At 33.6% G+C, this 16,160-nt stretch overlaps 1 protein-coding gene across 5 annotated transcripts in view; it reads right to left on the bottom strand.

The window, feature by feature from the left end:
• Positions 1-16,160, bottom strand: part of kcnip4a (potassium voltage-gated channel interacting protein 4a) — a 313,734-nt gene that overhangs the window by 130,697 nt on the left and 166,877 nt on the right. Inside the window, exon 1 of one of the 5 annotated variants that reach the window (XM_087262465.1) lies at positions 12,872-13,332. The exons of the other annotated variants lie outside the window; for them this stretch is intronic. Coding sequence (XP_087118591.1) covers positions 12,872-12,929 — 58 coding nt within the window. The 5' untranslated portion in view covers positions 12,930-13,332. Of the gene's footprint in view, positions 1-12,871; positions 13,333-16,160 lie in introns of those variants that run through there. 5 annotated transcript variants of the gene reach the window in all.

Here is a 16,160-nt window from a genome sequence, read left to right on the forward strand (position 1 = left end):
TTAAAATTGTAGAGAGATCACCTCCCGCATCATTCAAATCATGTGTGGGAAAGCATTTTGGCATCCCTTGCACAGAAAGTTCAACACTCGTCAGCAATGAGCATTTGAATGGAATAATTCGGGGAAAGTATTGTCAGCACAGGCTGAGCATCATCAGGGGACGCTGGCTGTTCTCTCTGCGTGTTCGCTAATTGATTTTGCGGGGAAGTGGATGCGAGGGGCTTCTGGGTGGTTTTTCTTGGCCTCGTCTGGTGTTTACACTTATAGACAGAAGGAACACGACTCCTCGGCCACCGCCGCGACAGCAGCTGTCACTACATGACTCTCCATATTCATGCGGAGTTACAGTGCGCACACCAGAGCCTCGCCAAAGGGTCAAGTTAACACTTTGGGAGCCACAAAGACGATGGAAAGATGCAGTCACGTCCTGCTTACAACCGCACCCATTCCAGTCAAAAATAAATAAATACTGAAATGAATGTTTTTGTAATGCTTTGTTCATTTTTTTTGTTTTGCCCTTTCTGCATTGCTTTTGTTTTGTTTGTTTGTTTTCTATTGATTTGTTTTGTTGTTTTCTTTGTGTTATTTTTGTTTTTTACTTTTTGTGATGTTTTTTTTTTTTGTTATTTACAAATTTCACATTTGGAACAAAATTCACATTTAGCAGACAAAAGCATTCAAAATGTCTCACTACGTATTAATTGTATTACATTTTTTCTACATAGCTAAGATTTCCATTTGTATGCATTATTGTAGCTCACATTGATATTAGAAATATCAAGCTTTACTTCCTAAAATATAATACAAGTTAACTTTTTGCAGTTTTTTTTGTTAAACAAAATTAAACAAAATTATTCAAATTTGATTTAGTTTTAAATTAGACATTTAAGAAGAGGCTTATTTCATTTTAGCTTTATTTTAATAACAGAAAATAATTTGTAATAGTTTTACAATTGGGTTTAGGTTTAGTAAAAACAATACTGATTGTTTCATTCATTCATTCATTCATTCATTCATTCATTCATTGTTCTAAGGCTTAGTCCCTTTATTCATCAGGGGTTACCACAGCGGAATGAACCGCCAACTTATCCAGCATATGTTTTACGCAGCTTCGAGCTGCAACCCAGCACTGGGAAACACCCATACACTCTCACAATCACACACACACACACACACACACACACACACACACACACACACACACACACACACACACACACACACACACACACACACACACACACACTCTCATACACTATGGCCAATCTAGTTTATTTAAATCACCTATAGCGCATGTGTTTGGTGTGTTGTGGAAACTGGAGCACCCGGAGGAAACCCACACCAACGCTGGAAGAATGGACAGTTTGATGGTTAGATGGATGGACGGTTAGATGGTTAGACGGACGGACGGACGGACGGACGGACGGACGGACGGACGGACAGACGGACAGACAGACAGACAGACAGACAGACAGACAGACAGACAGACAGACAGACAGACAGACAGACAGATAGATAGATAGATAGATAGATAGATAGATAGATAGATAGATAGATAGATAGATAGATAGATAGATAGATAGATAGCTCTCCTTTGCAGTATTTCCCTCAGAGATCAAACTTCAGTGTTTTTTATTCATTATTAACAAACTGATTATTGGAGTACTGATCATTTCCGTATTTGATTGGCTCATAAAAGTCATTCGCCGGGAACTGCTTAATTACACCGAATGTTTTTGATTCACTGAACTCCAACAAGTGAACTCATATGAGTCAGTGCCGGAGCTTTGATGATAATATTACATACATATTAATGCAGGGAACACTTTCAGATTCTTGTAGCTTGATTTCAACTAAATCACATGCAAGAACTTAGCATAACCCAATCTCAAGAAATCCCTCCAGTTCCGGTCATAAAAAAAACATCCTCATGATCTCTTTGGCTTTCAACTGTTTTATTTGTCCTCGCTTGAATAAAAGCCAAAGACTTTAAATTAACATTACTGCCTTACTTTGTATACCTTAATAAAGTAGTCCTAGAATGTTGTGGTTTTAAATTAGCATTTAAATTGGGTTGTTCGTATAGACAAAAGTCCTTCCACTGCTTTGCTTGAAAGCCGGTCTTGCTTCAAGCTTTTTCCCATGTGACATTCAGATCTATTTGATTTCAGAATTAATCACCGCTCTTCATGGAGTTCATTAAGAGGCTTTAAATGACATGTTTGGCTTTGGATTATAGTGACTAAAGTATCTGATCACGTACATATAGAGCGGGTTTAGTTATGCCTGCGCAGCCATGCATGCTAAGATAGTACTCCTGTTTAATCCTAATACTTTTAGCTTGTTGCCTTATTCAGTGGTGGAAAGAGGACTGAAAATACTTGTTCATTACTAGTTTTCCTTTAATTTTTGAGAAGCACTTTGGTCAATACTACTTTCTTAAAATATAAATAAACTTGTATTGTACATAACATTGATTTACTACTATGTTTGACCAGTGAAGAGACGTTTTTTCTTCATATAATTATCGCAGATCAAATATTGGACTATTAATGCACAGCCATAGACGACACACGAACACAATAGAGACCCTTCAGTGAAGCTCGTCTCCATGAAAGAACCTTCCAGCGCTCGATGAGTTTGGCGACTGTGTCCTTTTAGTGCACTTCAAAAGCACAAGTATATTTCCCCCTAATGTATTGGGATGGTGCAGGATGCTTTTGTCAGAGCGGCGCTGGTTAAACAGAAGCTCTTGTAAATTAATGGCCAGCGTTAGAGTGAGGCTGGAGTGCATGTAAAGCCTTCTGTTCAATGTTTCTGAAAGCAGGCGAGCACAAGCATCAAAGCCCTGTGGATGCACAGCGAGAAATACTCCACACAAGTGGACGAAAGCGTAAACACTCGACACACACTGTTCATGTTCATCATCGTGAGTCACACTCTGTATGATGTGAATATATAAATATTAAAATTTAAAACGTAACAAAATTTTTTTAATAAAAAATCAAGTTATAGAAAATATTTTTTTAATAACAATAAAAATAACAATAAAAAATTATAATGATAATATAATAATAATAATAGTAATAATAATAATAAAGATAATTATAATTATAATAACAATATTAAAGATAATAATAATAATAATAGTAATATTAAAGATAATATTAATAATAATAATAATATTAAAGATAATAATAATAAAGATAAAAATAATAAAATTAATTATAAAATACTAACAATACTACTAATAATAAATATAATAATAATAATAATAATAATAATAACAAAGATAATAATAATAATAATAATAATAATAATAAACTACTACTACTAATAATAAAGATACTACTACTACTACTACTACTAATAATAATAATAATATAAAGATAATATTATAATGATAAAGATAATAACAATAATCAAATAATAATAATAATAGAAAAATATAAATAATAATAATAATAATAATAATAATAATAATTAAAAAGCAAAACTAAAATTTGTCTGACTAAAAAAGATGCTAAAATTTAAAACTTACACTCAAATAATTTAAAACAACCTGTTCAAAAATTCCCCAAGATTAAAAAAGTAAATACAGTTTTTAAAAATAATGCGTGTAAACTTTTTAAACTCCTACGCTATGTTTTATACAGCTAACTGAGCCTTGGATCAAATCAACCACTATCACCCTGGTTACAAAAATGAGTACAGGACATAAAAAAAAAATTGCCTGTTAATTTGTTTACAGAGTTGTCCACATTAAATTAAGAAAAGTAATTTAATTAAAGAAATAATAAATATATCATAGATGTATTAACGGATGTTTATCATTCAATGGGGTCAAATCGACCCATAGGTTAATAGAAGGGTTACGAATATTTTCACAGTTTTAGTCTAAGCATTTTGAGGCAAAAAATAAATAATAATTTTGCAATTAACAGAAAAAAAAACAATAACAAAGAAAAAAATCTACAGAAAATAAAACAAAAACAACAACAAAGCAAAGAAAACAAAACATTGCAGCACAAAACCAAAACAAAACTATTACAAAACATAAAACATAAAACAAAGACACACACACACACACACACACACCCACACACACACACACACACACACACACACCCACACCCACACACACACACACACACACACACACACAAAGGCCAGCAATAATGTGAAATATTAAAACTCTACTCTGGTAATTGTCACAGGACTGCCGGTGCACCGTTTACAAAGAAACACTGAAATAAAAGGCAGATGAGAGCATATTTCATCACTCGTTCATAAAAGAAATCTCAAAGAACTGCACGCTTTCACATATAATCATCTAACAAAGTTTATAGACTCTCAGATCTCAGTGAAGCATAAAGCACGTTCATTTTAATTCTGCTCGGACTGAGTTTTCATACTAAATTATGCAACACTTTGTTCTGGTCTTCTGTTTTGATTGGTCAAGCCGTGCTTTAAAAGGGACTGGAGCTGCTGGAAAATTACATCATGACACTGATACACACAACACTGCATGCCAATGTCAAATCTCGAAAACTAAACAGACACTGAATGAGATATTTTAATCATACAGTACTTGAGGGGGAAAATGCTTTTGAGCAGCATTTATTAGATTGTCATCTAGAACTCTTGCTTTTATTTATCACAAAGAAAATAAAAAAATAAAAATAAAAATAAAGAAACAAGAACAAAATGAAATCAACAAATAAAGAACACAAAGCAAAAAAAATCAATAAACGAAACAAGCACAAAAGAAACCAACACTAAAAATAAGAAACAAAACAATACAATAATAAATCAAAGAAAAAAGAGGCAAAAACAACTAAACAAGCAAACAAACAAACCAGAAAAGGTTACGTTCAGTGTTTTTTCCCCAACTATAAGCTAAATGTTTGTGTTTCTTAATATATTTCCTAACATCCTTTTATATCTTTTAAAAGTGTCAATAAAATGCTAATATAAAAATAATGTTTATATTTCCTAAATGTACTGTTTATATATATATATATACTGTATATATATATAATATCATTCTGGTACAGCTGTCCAACTGCTCGTTTACGCTAATTTCTAATCAGCCAATCACATGGCTGAAACCCAATGCATTTAGGCATGTAGACATGGTCAATACGATCTGCTGCAGTTCAGAATGAGGAAGAAAAGGGATTTAAGTGACTTTGAATGTGGCATGGTTGTTGGTGCCAGACGGGCTGGTCTGAGCATTTTAGAAACTGCTGATCTACTGGGATTTTCACACACAACCATCTCTAGGGTTTACAGAGAATAGTCCAAAAAAGAGAAAATATCCAGTGAGCGGCAGTTCCACGATTACATGATTTGTAATAAAGTGGCGGGTGAGTATATATATATATATATATATATATCAAAATTTAAGTCAAAATTATTAGCACCCCTGAATTATTAGCCCCCCTGTTTATTTTCCCCCCAATTTCAGTTTAACCCAGAGAAGATTTCCTCAACACATTTCTAATCATAATAGTTTTAATAACTTATTTCTAAAAACTGTTTTATTTTGTCTGTGACATGATGACAGTAAATAATATTTGATTAGAATTTTTTTCACGACACTTCTATACAGCTTAACTGGGTTAATTAGGTTACCTAGGCACGTTAGGATAATTAAGGCAAATTATTGTATAAAGATGGTTTGTTCTGTATATCAAAAAAAAATACATAGCTTAAAGTGGCTAAATAGCTTAAAATATATTTGTCCTTAAAATGGTGTTTAAAAAAATAACAACTGCTTTTATTCTAGTCGAAATAAAACAAATAAGACTTTCTCCAGAAGAAAAAATATTATCAGACATACTGTGAAAATTTCCTTGCTCTGGTAAATATCATTTGGGAAATATTGTATATTTTTCTAAATATATATACTGTATCAGGTCAGCCCCAGTTTTGCCTTCAAAGCTGCCTTAATCCTTCATGGCATAGATTCAACAAGGTACTGGAAATATTCCTCAGAGATTTTGCTCCATATTGACATGAAAGCATCATGCAGTTGCTGCAGATTTGTCGGCTGCACATCCACGATGCCAATATCCCATTCCACCACATCCCAAAGGTGCTCTATTGGATTGAGATCTGGTGACTGGAGGCCATTTGAATACAGTGAACTCATTGTCAGAAAATAACAATGAATTGTTTTATATATATATATATAATTATTATTTTTTTCATTCTGAAACAAACTGACCAATGAAATGAAATGAACGGCCACTTTATTTTCAGTCGTGTAATAGCGTGTTTTACTAAAATCAGTCAGGTCATTCCAAAGCAACCCAGCTAACCAAGTCAACCAAGCTAAAACTGAAAAATACTGGACATTGCTGTCATTTTTATTGTCATGTTTAAAAACAATGTATTTTGTTATAAAACAATACAATATATTTTAACCCTGAATGCAATATTAAATAACACAACATTTACAAATTAAAATCAAGTATGTAGTTAAAACATCAAAACAAGTAAACTACTTTAAAGCTCAACATAAAAATAAAAAATTTAAAGAAACTTTCAATTTGGTATTTAAAACGACACTCTCATTGCACTTAAGCGTCTTTTTGTTCAATAAATATTAATTTATTAGCAAGTTCAGTTTTTAAGATCTTTTAAAATTGACTCGATAGAATCAAGAAATCCACAAAAAATGCATTTGAGCACAACTAAGTGCACTTAAATTCCATCTAAAAACATTGACATTGATCATTTGTAAATGCATTTCTTTGTGGTACAAATGTTTAGATGCACCTTCCTCACAGCCTGCAGACAATGCCATGGCACTTTGTTCCAGACGACATGGTAACACTGTGGTAGCTTTTAGTATCTTGCTGTTAGTGCAATAAATCACGCGGCAGACTCCCATAGCCTTCAAAAGACTCCACAATAACAAGCTGCACACACAGTTCAAATAAACTTAGTCCAAATTCTGCTGAGCTCCCCGTGTGGGAATCTGGGTTCCTCTGATTTCTGCTTACAATGCACAAAGACTGTCTTCTTCGTGATGTATTGCCGACGAGAAGGACCACGGCTGCCCATTCATTTTATTCCCAACCTGTTCCAAGAAGCATCCATAAAATATAGGTTGGGAATGAGACGCTAAATTTAACTTTCTCTCTCTATAGATGTAGCCGTTACTGAAGTTACGCTTTAACCTTCATATCCTGCAGCTGGAGAGAACTTGCTGATCTAAGCAAGAGGATCCCATTGAAAACAACAGCTCTTTAAAAAAGATCTGTAAATGTTTTGTCATGATGAATTGTGTATCTTTTACATTCATTCGTTCATATTCCTTCAGCTTAGTCCCTTATTTATCAAGGGTCGCCACAGTGGAATGAACCGCCAACTATTCCAGAATATGTTTTATGCAGGGGATGCCCATCCAGCCACAACCGAGTACTGGGAAACACCCATACACTCATTCACACACATGGCCAATTTTGTTTACCAAATTCACCTATAGCGCATGTGTTTGGACTGTTGGGGAAACCGGAGCACCCGGAGAACATTAACAGGTAAATCTCCAACACTATTCTTTAAAACATCACTATGTCCTTTTCTGGAATATCTGAATATATATTTTATGCTAAATTGTTTCCTTATACACAAGTAAAGCCTAAAACAAGTATTGCACTGTTATCTGTCAGACATTTTTAACCACAGTATTAGTTTCTAATGATGGCTTCATCATTAAGTCAGATTTGTTCATGTAGTGAATCATCTGATTTCATTAATTGTCTCGGGGCATTTTTCATTAAGCAGGTGTAATATTTATTAATGTTAATAATTTAAGTTCTTATATTTACTCAATGACAATCTTTACTGCCCATTCTAGTGTGTTGGGCTCATGATTGGTGCTTGGTAATGTCAGGGGGTCTGGCTCTTTACTGTTAGCAGCAAACTGGACAAGAGGCTGCTGCTGCTGAAGAGCTACAGAACAAGAAAAAGTTCGCTACATAGACGGTGGTTTGCAGGCATTGTTGTTTTGCACTGCTCCTAACTAGCTTAACGTTAACTTACTGGCCATTTCATCGTCTTCATGTGTGTTGTTGTACTCTCGCTTCTGCTGGTTAATGAAAAATGTACTCAACCTTTCTTAATTCTGGCCTTTTCATCGCCAACTTTGCGCTTCCTATTATCAGTTTTCCATCTCTCGCGTATCTCTTAACAAATGATTTAGCTGGTGAGCAAGGTGCCGCTGTTGGGGAGTCGAATGATAATTACGTCATCTTTAACCTTCAGGCTGCATTCTGCTCATGGGGGTGCGAGAAAATAAATAAAAAGAGTAGAGCTGCGGTAAGATAATGAATAAAAAGAGTGAGGCTATGGTCAAACACATTAATTTATTAACCAATGTTGCTGCTGATTTATTTAAAATTAATTAATTAACCAATTAATTAACTAATTAATTAATTTAAAAATAAATAAATAATTAAATTAATAAATAAATAAAATAAAAAATATATAAATTAATAAATTCATTATTTAATAAAAATATAAATAAACAAACAAATAAATAAATTACAATAAATAAATTATAAATAAATAAATTAATTAAAAAATATATAAACAAACAAACAAACAAATCTAAATAAATGAATAATTAAATAAATAAATAAATAAAGTAAATAATACATTAATAAATAAATTAATTAAAAATATTAATTAATAAATTAATTAAAAATTATAAACAAACAAATAAAAAATAATTTATAAATAAATAAATAAATAATTAACTAATTAATTCATTAAGAAATATAAATAAATAAATTTTATATATATAAACAAACAAAAAAACATAAATAATTAAGTACATAAATAAATAAATAATTAAGTACATAAATAAATAAATAAATAAATAAATAAATAAATAAATAAATAAATAAATAAATAAATAAATAAATAAATAAATAAATAAATAGATTAATGGATGGATGGATGGAAAAAAGTGTGCCTGCTGAGAGTGCAGTCAGCTAGTGACACGCGCCCCCGTGGCCAAAAAAAACGGACTGGCCCACCGGGAATTCTCTCTGTCCTCCCGATTAGCCAATCCGGGCCTGATTTAACCTGATTAACTAAGTAGCATTACAAAAAACGATGTCATGACTTTTTCGTAGTTTTCAAAGTTTTTCACAGTGACATGAGCCAGATATAATATAAAGCACAGATCATAAACAGGACAAATTACTGTAGTCCCTTAGGTTTACCAGTTATGATGAAAAACAACAAAGGATCCTTTAAAAACCGTTCTGGGGGGCATAAAGTCCTGAAGTCCAGTGAATTGAGACGAGAGTGCAGGATGTCAAATTCATGTGGATTACGGGGAAGGTGAATGAGGTTTAATTTCACAGCCTGATGGCCTGATAATCCATAAAGTGTTGCTATAAAATCAAGCACCACATCACTAATGGTTCATTCATTACAGGTTATTACCGCACACCTTTTACCCTCATGCCTTCAGACATCCAAACTTGAAGGTGCTTTGGCAAGTTTAAAAAGGAAAGAATAAAGAGGAAATCTGTACATTAAGAAAAATACTTTTGTAATTTAGAGTAAATACTATACACTACCTGACAAAAGTCCTGTCGTCTATCCAAGTTTTAGGAACAACAAATAATATCTTGACTTCTAGTTGATCATTTGGTATCAGAAGTGGCATATATGAAAGGCAAAGGCCTCTAGATTACGCTTATTTTACCATAATAAAATATGATCATTCACAGTTCACAGTGCCCTCTAGTGGATTTTTTTTCTGAAACGTACAACAAAACATACCCTAAGTAATGCATTTCAGATTGTCAAAAATAAAAACAGTGTCCTCTAGTGGATTTTTCTTCTGAAACATACAACAAAACATATATATGTAATGCAAATCAGATTCACAAAAATACAGACAGCACCCTCTAGTGGATTTGTCATCTGAAATGTGCAACAAAATCTACCCTAAGTAATGCATTTCAGATTGGCTAACATACAGACAGCGTTATCTATCGGATTTTTCTTCTGAAACGTGCAACAAAATGCACCCTAAGTAATGCATTTCAGATTTGCTAAAATTTACACAGCGCCCTCTTGTGGATTTTTGTTCTGAAACGCGCAACGAAATGTACCCGGAGCAACGTATTTTACATTTCACAAACATATAGGCTCAGGCATTCATTTCAAATGAGCCTAAGCTGAATTGTTCAGTAATAAACTCCTTTAATATGTCTTCTATATGATTATTCCGAAGCTCTCTCTTCTCTGCAAGGACTCCTCTGTATTTCTCAGTAAAAGCCCCTTGAACATCATTTCTCAGAAAGCCTCCCTTTGGAGTTCATTGGCCACACAACAAAGCAGAATAAAGCATGAATCACCACTGTGTGCTTGTCTTTCCTCAAGACAAAAAGAAAAAAAAAAACACCCACCAGAGGAAGAACACGCACATTTTACATTGGTGAAAACTGATATGTATAAATGCATTTGATACAAAGGAGAGACTTTTAATTTTAATCAACGTACAAAACCTTAAAGTGCTCTGAGAATTAAGTGCTAGACTAAGTTTAAGTAATTTTTTTAATAGCAGGAAGAGTGTTTCTACAGGTGGTTTGTCAAGCCCACTCACCTGTGTGAAGCTCACTTCATAAATGCACAGCGGATGCCCTTACCCAGTGCAGGGGAAAACACTGATACACTCTCGCATTCACACACACACACTCACACATTCATACACTACGGCCAATTTTGTTTACCCAATCCACCTATAGCACATGTCTTTAGACTGCGGGGGAAACCCGCGCCAACACTGGGAGAACATACAAACTCCACATAGAAATGTCAACTGGCCCAGCTGGGAATTGAACCAGTGACCTTGCTGTGAGGCGACAGCACTAACCACTGAGTCACCGTGTGGCCCCCTTTTTGTATGTTTATAATGTCATATTTTTATTCAATAACCTTCAGTAATGCTTTAAAGTAAGGTTTCATTTGTTAACATTAGTGAACTGCATTAGTTAACGTGAACAAACAATGAATACTCTACGAAACATCAATCAATCAATGTCCTCGCTTCCTCTTTTACTAATGCATTACTACAAATGAAAAGTCATTAGCATTATTTAATGGGCCTGATCTCGAATGAACTAAGGATGAGCAGTTGTGTTATAAACCAGTGTGAGCTAAATTCATAAACACCGCAAAACAAATTTACTGGTCATTGCAATCTTTGCATTAACTATAATGTAAACTATAAAGTGTTACTAAATAATCTTTTTTATATGATAACTGATCTACAAGCTACACGAGACTAATCAAATACAAAAGAACAGGTAAAAATGGACATACAAGACAGCCAGTCGTGTGTGTGTGTGTGTGTGTTAGTAATAGTAACTGGGTGCAGAGATGGAAGTACATAAACAAAGGAGGATTTAAAAAGGTACAACACGCAAAACAACAGTAAAACTATCCATGATAGTAATAACAATAGCTTTTATAATAAAAAAAAACAAGCTAAAATAAGGAGAATTTTAAAAAATAAAACAATCAGGGGTGGAGAATTAGGAGGATGATGCATAATGATTTTAATATTGGTAGTGGCTATAACCACAACAACAATGATGACGATGATGATGATAAAAAAATAAAAAATAAATAAAAATTAAAAATAAATAATAATAACAATAATAATAACAACAATGATGATAATAATAATTCCAAAATAACAACAACTACTATCATTATTAATATAAAAAACTAAAAACTAAAAAATAATTCCAAATTAATAACAACCACAATAATAATAATAATTATTATTATTATTATTATTAAATTCTACTTCTAATAGTAAACATCATAATAATTATAAAATAAAATAATTCCAAATTAACAACAACAGCAGCAAAAACACAATAATAATAATAATAATAATAATAATAAAATAATAATAATAATAATAATAATAATAATAACAATGACAATAATTATTCCAAAATAACAACAACTAACATTATTATTAATATAAAAACAACAATAATAATAATAATAATAATTCCCAATTATTAACAACAACAATGATAATAATAATAATAATAATTATTATTATTATTATTATAAAATACTACTAATAATAATACTCACCATCATAATAATCATAAAATAAAATAAAAAATCACATTTAACAACAACAACACAATAATAATAACAACAATAATAATAAAAACAACAACAATAATAATAATTCCAAAATAACAACAACTATTATTATTGTTATTATTATTATGATAATTATTATTATAAATAACAACAATAATAATAATAATAATAATATTGATGATGATGATATAATGATGACAAAATAATAATAATAATAATAATAATAATAATAATAATAATAATAATAATAATAATAATAATAATAATAATCACCATCATTAATTTTATTATTTTAAAACAAAAACGACAACAACAATAAAAAAAGTATATAATAAACAAACATATAATCAAATATAAAATAAATGAACACAAAAATATAATAATAATAATTATCAAACAGTAACTTATCATCTGCGGCATCCAAGCAGCATGCGCTCCACAAGTGTGAGTGTGTGTGTGAGTGTGTGTGTGTGTGTGTGTGTGTGTGTGTGAAACCTGATGAGCCTAAACAGCACCATAAGCTTCAAAAGAAGTCTTACTATCATCATTTCTTGCATGCCTATTACAACAACCCCAAACTTTCCCACCACCTCCAGGTGATCTCAGAAATCCCTGCACTTTTCTACTACAATACCTCAAATGTCTAATCTAACAAAGCACAAAAGCATCCTCCGACTCACTGTCATCAAATCAAATCACTCTTTACCTGTCCGTTTTCTCCTCTGTTTGGTTTGCAGTGAAAATATCACCATCAAAGCGCCCATGATTTCAGCAAATCTCCAAGAGTGACTGTGGCTTTAGTTGTGAGTCTATCGCTCAGATCGTCTCCGGTGTGCTCCGATTAACCGCTGCCTTCAATCTGCTCCACTTTGGCACACTTTAATGAAGCCCCGGAGTTCTGGATGTTCGCTCCGCTACAGATACACTTCTTCACTGAAAGACGGAGGCGAGAGAAAGGGAGAGATGGAGCAGGAAAACAGCAGGAGGAGGAGGAGGAGGAAAGAAAGGGCACTGTTGCTGCCGGAGAACGAATGAACGCTGTTGTGGACTCTGAGTTCTGCTTTAATTCAAGCGCTACCAATCATGCCCGAGCCGACGCTCATTAAGATGACAGAGACTAATGCATAATAATACGTCTACTTCAAAACCAATGCTTCTCAACAGTGCGCAGCCTTCATTTCTACTAATATTTCTAAGGTGAGAGATGGAAAAGAGCCTAGGAAATTGGTGAGCTGCATGCTGTATATGCGAAACACATGTTAATCCTGTTTTGTTTACTACTACACTCTTACAAAAATTGCTGCCAACATTGTTTTAATTATATTTCAAGAGTTCACACTGTTAGCAGGTTTGGCATGCTGTCCTGGGAGAGAACCCTGAGCTCGGAGATAGTTAAGCCCAGGGCTCTCGCCAGGTCCATAGAGCATGTGAGGGGAGTACGAGATCAGGTGGTTCTTGAGAGCTCCCCTGTGATAAAGGAAGAAAGGAGGAGAAGGGGTGGATGGGGGGTTTCTTCCGAAAACGAAGATAAGGGAGTAGATTTAGCTAGCCTACTTATAGTGAGTTAGGATTAATCTGATTGGCTAACTAATGAACGTAGATGGGTTGCCAGCTGCTGTCAATTATATCACATGCTCCTCTCGAAATTAGTTTGTGAAACTTCACTTAGAGGACCTATTATGCCGCTTTTTACAAGATGTAAAATAAGTCCTCTAGATCAGGGGTACACAAACTTTTCAGCCTGCGACCCCCAATATGACGATGCCAGTGACTCGCGACCCCCAATATCCTGGTTATGAATACAGAAACCTTGCATGCAATGTCACACCCACGGATATTCTTTGTTTAATGTCAGTGCAGTAAATGGGCCAGAAACTTTAACCTGGTGTTATAAAATCAATATGCTGCATCTGACGCTATTGCTGTGTGTTTAATATCATGTAATTACCACTGGGGTCGCAATCCAATAGAACTAGTAACTATAAGCTACTATAGTAACTATATAGTATTTATAAACGACTATATTTTTTCTCTTCTGTAGGTTATGGATAAAATATGTTCATTCCTATATGATTTAATAATAATAAATAGATTTTTTTAAATCACCAGGCGACCCCCCTTCATTGTCCCGCGACCCCTCAAGGGGTCCCGACCCCCACTTTGAGAACCCCTGCTCTAGACCAAGGGTACTTAAACTTTTCAGCCCGCGACCCCTAAAATAACAACTCCAGTGACTCGCGACCCCAACTATGCTCGGAGGTGGTTATAAGCATACAAATATTGCACACACACCGATGAGAACTATATAAACATGAGCATATTGTCAAAACAAAAAAGTGCAACAGTCTCACAACCATGTATTTTTTATTATCATTATTCATTTGTTTAATTTAATATTAATCTCACTTAATGAGAATGGTGAGCACAACGTTTATAGCACAAGACTATTCTTGGTTTATTTCTGTAGACTTGAAATGAGTGAATGTATGTTAGAACAAATGAATTAATAAATAAATAAATTAATTAATTAATAATTAAATAAATGAAGTTTATTAAGTAGTGTAGCCTAAACTTAGGCTTTTTTTAGACTACATGGAACACAAAGTTGTTGTTGCTGTTTTCAACTAAACCACACGTTAAATAATTTACTTAATCTCATTGGTATTGTTTATAAAGTCAATCAATTTATTTATTTATTTATTTGTATTAGTTTATTTACTTATTTATTAGTTTGTTTATCTTCAGTAAGGGAAGGGTTTGATTCATGAAACTCACATTAGTCACTCTTATTAGTGTCATAACTATATTATATTATTAACTATATTATTTAATTTTAATTTTACTATTTTAATTATTAATTTAAATTAATAGATGCATATTTCAGAGGAGGTGCATTTTACGGCAGGGGTACGCCTTCCGGCACAACACCCCGTCATCGTGGTCAACTCCTCTCTGCATCTCAAGTCCGCTGACGTACGCGACAAGCTACTGGAAAAACTGGCAACAGCCGAAAAGTCATCCACATGGAGTCAAGCGGTCGGCTGGTAAGCACGAAAAAAGAAATAGAAGATGTCAGCAGGCAGTATGATGCCGCAGAAGTCTTCAATTTTATTACGCGCTTACCAGCCGACCGCTTAACTCCATGTGGACGACTTTTCCACTGTTGCCAGCTAGCATAGAGTTTGTTTTAAAGACGAAATGCAGCTATACAAATCTGTGGCTACATAATCCATGCTCTCCTGAAATGTATACAGGGGTACGTTTTCACAATAAGCCTGTGTTGTTTTTACTATTAGAGGCTAGATATATTCACTTATTGTTTCCACACAACTGTGTTTAAACCCCTTATAAACATGATTTTTGCATAATAGGTCCCCTTTAAAAAAAAAAGTGTGTATACTTTACAATGCTATAGTTCACAAACATATTAATCATGTTGTTTTTTGCTGATTATGCCCTGTAAACAACAATACATCCTTAATCATGAAAGGCGTACTGTATGCGTAGGGTAATTGCTATCCTGCAATCACACACGCGGAGTCATTTAAGCGTCGTGTGCATCTGAGAGTCCACTTAATCATGAATCCGGCACATGGGCTTTTCTCAGAAAGTCTCCCTGGGTGAAGCTAACACTGACTTCCATGGAAACTCAAGCTGGAGAGCTGAGAGAAATGCAGGAAAAGCCGTGCGGTCCATTATGTTTGTGCATGAGGACGTCTCTCTTCTTAAAGCTACTGATTATCAGAAGTACAGAAATGATTGGGCTTGTGAGTGTGTGTGTGGGTGTGCGAACGCTCGGAGACGCGCTTCAAGCTGTTTCCTATTCATTCTTGCAGTTTGACGGATGACAAAAAAAAAAGAAAAAGAAAAAGAAATCTGCTTTGTGGATTTTCAACCACTCAAATGTTACTCATTTCCGTTTCTGTAAAGTGCTTTGACATTTCATTTCTGCATTTGCTGTTTTTTTTTTGTGCTCATTTGGTCATTTAGAAATC

The sequence above is a fragment of the Danio rerio genome, chromosome 7 (assembly GCF_052040795.2).
Source record: "Danio rerio strain M-AB ecotype USA chromosome 7, GRCz13ab, whole genome shotgun sequence".
Classification (NCBI taxonomy): Eukaryota; Metazoa; Chordata; class Actinopteri; order Cypriniformes; family Danionidae; genus Danio; species Danio rerio.